The sequence below is a fragment of the Morus notabilis genome, unplaced genomic scaffold (genome assembly GCF_000414095.1).
Source record: "Morus notabilis unplaced genomic scaffold, ASM41409v2 Scaffold695, whole genome shotgun sequence".
Classification (NCBI taxonomy): Eukaryota; Viridiplantae; Streptophyta; class Magnoliopsida; order Rosales; family Moraceae; genus Morus; species Morus notabilis.
In genome coordinates, this window is record NW_010366382.1 from 11453 (window position 1) to 17647 (window position 6195).

The 6195-nt window shown below is 37.7% G+C and overlaps 1 protein-coding gene across 1 annotated transcript; it reads left to right on the top strand.

Annotated features, from left to right (window-relative positions):
• The first annotated feature begins 678 nt into the window (after positions 1 to 678).
• On the top strand, positions 679 to 4169 carry LOC21393945. Its single transcript, XM_010110163.2, has 11 exons — positions 679 to 794; positions 1253 to 1352; positions 1480 to 1663; positions 1979 to 2141; positions 2226 to 2263; positions 2351 to 2423; positions 2528 to 2632; positions 2742 to 2767; positions 2860 to 3787; positions 3908 to 3933; positions 4030 to 4169. The coding sequence occupies exons 1-11, from the start codon at positions 679 to 681 to the stop codon at positions 4167 to 4169; spliced, it is 1899 nt and encodes a 632-aa protein (XP_010108465.2).
• Positions 4170 to 6195: the final 2026 nt, after the last annotated feature.

Below are 6195 nucleotides of genomic sequence, written 5' to 3' on the forward strand. Positions count from 1 at the left end.
ACTGTGGTCCTCGGGCGGCTAAGGCAGAGGCATCCATGGTTGAGATTCCAGCATCATTGGAATTTGAGATTGCAACATCATCATTAGGAGTTCCTAACATCAATCTCTTTCGACTCTCTTCCTGCTTTACATCCGAAAAAACTACACGAACATCTAGTAGATGCTTTGTACTCAAGATCCTTCCACGAACATCATCTAGGTTTTATTAAGACCAAGCAAAAACTTGTAAACTTGATCTCTTTCCTTAATCTCCTTATACCGCTTGTGATCCTCAACATAGTGCCATGCTGTTTCGTCAAAAATATCCAATTGCTGCCAGTAGCGTGATAGAGTGTTGAAGTATTCCGTTACGCTGAGTTCTCCTTGGCGTAGATCATTCAGAATAGCTTTGAGTCTGAAGATTTCTGAAGTGTTCTCCTTGTTGGAATAACTCTACTTCACGACATCCCACATCTCCTTTGTTGTTTTATAATACATGAAGTTTTCTCCCATCTCGTTATTCATGGAATTGATCAGCCATGACCTAACCATACTATTTTCTGTTTTCCAAGTTAAAAACTTGGGATCCTTCTCATTCGGTTGTGCAGCATTGCCGGTGAGATAGTCTTCTTTTTCTTTCCCTTCTATGAACATCATCACAGAATACGACCATTGGACAAAATTCTGTCCATTGAAGTTATGACTCGTGACTTGCTGAAAGGAACTTCAAATCCAGTGGTTGGAGTCGGATTGACAATCCCTGATGAAGCAGAGGTAACCTCGGACGATGAGGTTTCTTTTCCGCCAGCCATTCCGTATTTTAGCATTACGGTTGGCAGAGAGATTAGGGTTCAAAACCTGTCTCTCATACCATGAAAGCAGATTTGAACGGAATGATCTGCTATATTTTATTAATGTGGCGGAAATACAGTTAAATAGGCAGCAAATAAAAAACTAAATAAAGAAAATCTCCCTAATAATGTGGCTGATTTGCTGTAACAATCAAATCAGATTTTATTGACTAAAACCTAATCCTAAACAACCGGATAATCAAAAAAGGAAGATTTGAATATTTCAAATCAATTCAAAATCTTCTAGATTGATTTAATTCAGTAGAATCCGATCAAATCAATTTGATTTGATCTGCCGACAACAATGGGAGATCTCGCCCCGTGATAAACGTGTGCATAATGGACTTGAACTTACTGTAATGCTAGAAATCACTGACGCGATTGTAAATTCACCTGACATTAATTGATATGTCTCGTTGTAGAACCTTTTCCTATGGCTTCTCCTCTTCTCTGAAGGCTGCAGGGATGATGAAGGTTTCGAAGAACTTTAACTCTTCACTGGATGACCTTGAATCTGAAATGGTGTGAGCATATGGAGTGTCTTCACAGAGTCTCCTTTTTTGGTCTTTTGGCTTAATTCTGAAGCAAAGATTCAAAAGGGAAATCATGCCACCAACCTGAGGATGATTATTTGATGTGCTAAATGCAGGATGCGGAAATGCAAGACATCGATCTACTCCATGATAGCAATCCTTTCAAATTCTCATCAGACATTATGGACTCATTAAGCAGTCCAAAGCAGAGATCATTTACTGTTCGAGAAGCCAGGGATGATGGTTACAATAGTAAAAAGAATAGTCACTTCAGTCATCACAACGACAATGAATGGGATGGTATGCTTTTTTTTTTTTTTTTTAATCCCACAAACAAACATTTCCACTATCCTGTTATGGATCTTATATTTTAAACGTGCTGAGACAAAGTAGCTGTTGTTGGGATTTTGCTTGTTATTGTCTAGGTCTTAACTCCATGAATCTATGAATTAAAGATACAATAAGTGATTTATGGTGTTTCTATCGTCTACATCTTGTTGTAATCTGTATTAACTTTCCTTTGTGTCAGTGCCACCACGTACCTGGTGCCTATTTCCATATTTTCCCCATAGAAAAGTTAATCTGACCCTTTTCTTTTCTCCTCATGTATGCCAGATAGGACTACTTTCCAATATCCGAGCTTCTTTGACGAAAGAGAACCTGATATATCATGGAAAACCTGGCAAAGTCGAAATGACGACAATGCTGCTGACAATTTGATATATAGAGACTATGTTATGTCAGATTTTGCTTTTGATGGCCCCCGCAAACCTACTAGGTTTTATTTTCAAGTCTGAATTTGATATCCTGTTTCTAAATGCAACACCAAATATCTTCTGGTAAAGCTGTTATTTATGTACAGGACCACCTGGAAAGTCATAGACAAGTTCGATGTCCTAGGTGCTCCCTGAATTATTTGAATAGCCATATCCAAGTTGGTATTTCGGATTCCTGTCAATTCTTTGCTCACTTCTCTTTTCTAATCAGGGTCAACATTCTCATTTTCCAAGAATGAAACATCTGAATATGACTCTGACTTCCTAATTTCCAACCAGGCAAGGTATGTCAAATCCACCGAGAAGTTAAATGCTTTGTACCTTTTTTTTTTCACATGTGAACAATTTTGATGTACTTAAGGTTCCATGTTGATGTGATGGTAGGCAGATACCCAACTGTTGAAAGGAAATATGATTTTAAGCCTGAAACAAGTAAACCAGACTGTTTTTCCTTTATGACAGAGGATGCAAGGGATAATTCCAGCTTACAGAGGTAAATTTGGTAGAACTTAATGTGTCAAAATGATTTCAATTCCTCTTTTGACTTCTGTGTCATAATTGGATTTTCTATACCTCATTACGTGTGTTGTAACCTTTGGCAGTGAAGAATCATGCTCATCCAGTGCAGGTATTTTACTGGTTGCAAAACTATTTTTTTCATTCCCTTGTTAAAATATATATTTTTTGATGAACTGAACTGATCTTCCGCGATCATGTCAGTGAGGTATCAGGGAACTGATACTTCACCATCAAACTTAATATCAAGACAGGGCAGGATAAGAGGACAGGGGGGTGGTTTTAGTAGCTCAAGTGATAAGTATGGTGTGAAGAATGCCTTTGCCAAGGAAAGCAAGGACGATGTACAACAAAAAGATATCGCCTCTGGCATAGCAAAACAACCAAATGTGTTAAAATCTTCGGAGTCAAAACCATGGCATCACGCAAGCTCTTTTTCCAGGGAAAAATTGGAAACAAGAAGCATTTGGTACTTTGAGGAAGGACATACTGCAGTGGATATCAGTCCAGGCTCTAGATGTTTCAATCAAAATCCAGGAGCAAAAAATACATTCTTTGACTCTGAGTTCTGGGGAGAAGATCCTTTTAGTAAGTTTCCCACACCGAAATCACGTATTGGAGTTGACCCTTTAGGTGATGGATTTGACTCTGAACCTGTTGCGTACTCACCTTCCAATTGTTTCACCTCTAAGAAGATTCCTCTGAATGATTCCTCGACAATATCAAAGCTAGATTTTCCTCCAGATTCTCAACTGAGAAATGGGCCACAAGGTTCGCCCTGCACTGCTGGTTTTCAGGGTGAGACACTGTCCCCTGATTTATTGGCGCAGGAAAGCTTTAGTAAAGATGATGAAAAGGTAAACATGAAACTATCCGACTTTTGTGATAGTTTTGAGCCGGGGGAAGAAATCTGTCTTAGGAATGAGGGCTTGGTCTCTAAGGAAAAAGCGGCAGTCGAGGCCTCACATTCAAAGAATGATAATGAACGTGAGCCTAGGGAGGCAAGAGATGCAGTCTTTCCACAAATGGAGAGAGTAACCACCACTGTTTTCCCTAAGCCTGTTGAGGAGACATTACTGTCTCCATCGGTGGATATCACTGACAAATCTGGAAGCATAAAAGATGAAAGCCGGTATGTTATCTGAAGATAGGATTTGTTCTCTTCCATTATTTCGCTTTGTTGTTTTCAGTTTTGCTCAAAAGTACAAATGACGTTTCTGTTTTTTTTTTGGGATCATCACAATGACAAAAGTCCTCTCCATCAAAATGGGAGAAAAGGTACTTTATTGTGGTTCCTTGAAACGAGTCTTGCAGTAATGTAATTCTAAGATGTTTATACTATAGGTTAATGTCTACCATTCGTTGTTAATGCAGAAAATATAGAAGATTTTGGGCCTAAAGGAAGAACGGGTGGTAAACAAAAGGGAGATTATGTTGACTCATCTTGTCAGGCGATGATGCTTCAAAGCTATGTTTTCCAGTTTTTTTGCGTGCATAAAAGATTGAAGTACTAGCCGTCTTCAGCCAACGCCGTGAAAGTCTGATACATGCTTTCACTCTTTTGAAGCAGTCAAGTTTATATCTTTTTCTTATTTTTTCCGTCAAAGATATTCCATATTTACATTACATTGCAACTTTTCCACTCTTTAGCCCCACAAATGGTTCAGATGACTTCTAACTGTTCCAAAATCAAGTGGAACCGTTTTTACTCATTTTGTGGTTGGACTTTTCTTTTCTTTTTTTGTTTTGTTTTTCCCCATTGAAAGTGTGTGCTTGGACTTATATAGCAATATAGCATTGTAGTAGTCAGCACAAAAATGAACAAACAAAAGAAAATAAACTACGGACGTAATGGATTTCACAAGTCAGCATTTTTTTCCGTCTTTAAACTTTAAAGGAGACCAAAAAGATTCTTCAGTGTTTAGGCGCACGTTTAATTTATATTGGACAGATGTCTCAAGTTGACTAATATGAATATCAAGCATTAAGCAGGAATACAGCGTTACAGTTTTCTCCTTGTCTAAACTTAAGATTACGTATAAACTATAGAATGTGTGTGTGTGATGGTATGTATGTATGCGCGCGCATCACACACACACACACACATGCATATATATATATATATATGTATATATATATATGTATATATACATGTATATAGACACACACGCGCACATAGCAGATTATATCCATAGGTTATTCTTTGGGATACCGAATAATGTACAACATTTCAGAATGTAATCGTGGTTGCATTGAAATTGAATATGTCATGTTTATAAAAGAAAAGGTCACAAAGGGAGTAAGATGAGCAACAATAAATAGCAAAATAAGACATTAGATGATGGAGCATGTTCGGAAGAATATTGAACGATATATAAGGAACTCCATGAAGGATATCACGATAACTCTCTAAAAACTAGAAAGGGAAATGGTGGTGAGTGGGAGTATAAGGGGAACGTGATCCGCTCATGACAAAGGAATTGGGCCCACTGCCTGCATTAGGCCCGGTTGGAGTCCTTGGGCTCATTGGGCTTCTTGACCTTGCTGAGATCATTCCGCTTCGATAGCCCTTTTCGCCGCTTTTCCTGGGCCCTTTCTCAGCCCACTTGCACTCTGCTTGCCTCACCACACTTGGGTACCTTGAACAAAAACACCCCGCCTCTCCTGCTCTATGTATGTACCTATTAGATTTTAAGAGAAACTTAGAAATCTGCTCCCTGGAATTTATTTATTTAGTTTTGTGTTATTTTCTTAGAACTTACTACCTTTTAAGTTATGAAATTTCAGAATCTGTTAGCTTCCAAACGAAAAAGTAAAAAAAAAAAAAAAATGTTCTGTTAGCTAAAACTAGACCAAATATTAAAATTGTCTCTTTCCTTGGTTTAAGAGGACTAAACAATGCTGAGAATTATGATTATTTGTCCTAGGCCAATAAAGTTTGTCACTTTGCTAAGTGCCAAGTGTTGGACCAAATTAAGGGACGGCAAATGAAGAGCAATTTCTTATTGCAGGCATACAGGTCCGTAATGCATTTGTCGTATTTCACCTCTGGGTATCAGTCCCCAAATTGCCGGCTGGTATAAGATAAAAACAAATTTGTAATCACCAATTAAAAGACTTTTGGCTCGGGATGTTCAAAGTTGATGCTGAATTAACTTTGTATGACTTGGTCACACTCGCAAAGTCACGATTAGCCGTATCAAAGAAGATTTACAACTTTTCTAGTACGCAGGGCAGAAATAGAAAAATAAGTCGTGGGACGGGAGAGTACACTAAATGAGAGAGATTTCACATATTATGAGGTGAGATAGATATAGAATTCATAATTTTAAGGGATAAATTATAAATTTTTATCATATTTCATGTATAAAACTAAAATGAAAATAATTTCAGGTAAGATCGTTACTCTTAACTATACGTGGCTCTACGTTACTATAGTACGTCTAATTAACCAATAGTATTGTACCATATTTTCAAATATTGACAGTGATCTTATTCAAGACCGTCTTTGGTCTTGTGTTGATCTTATTTTTCTTATTG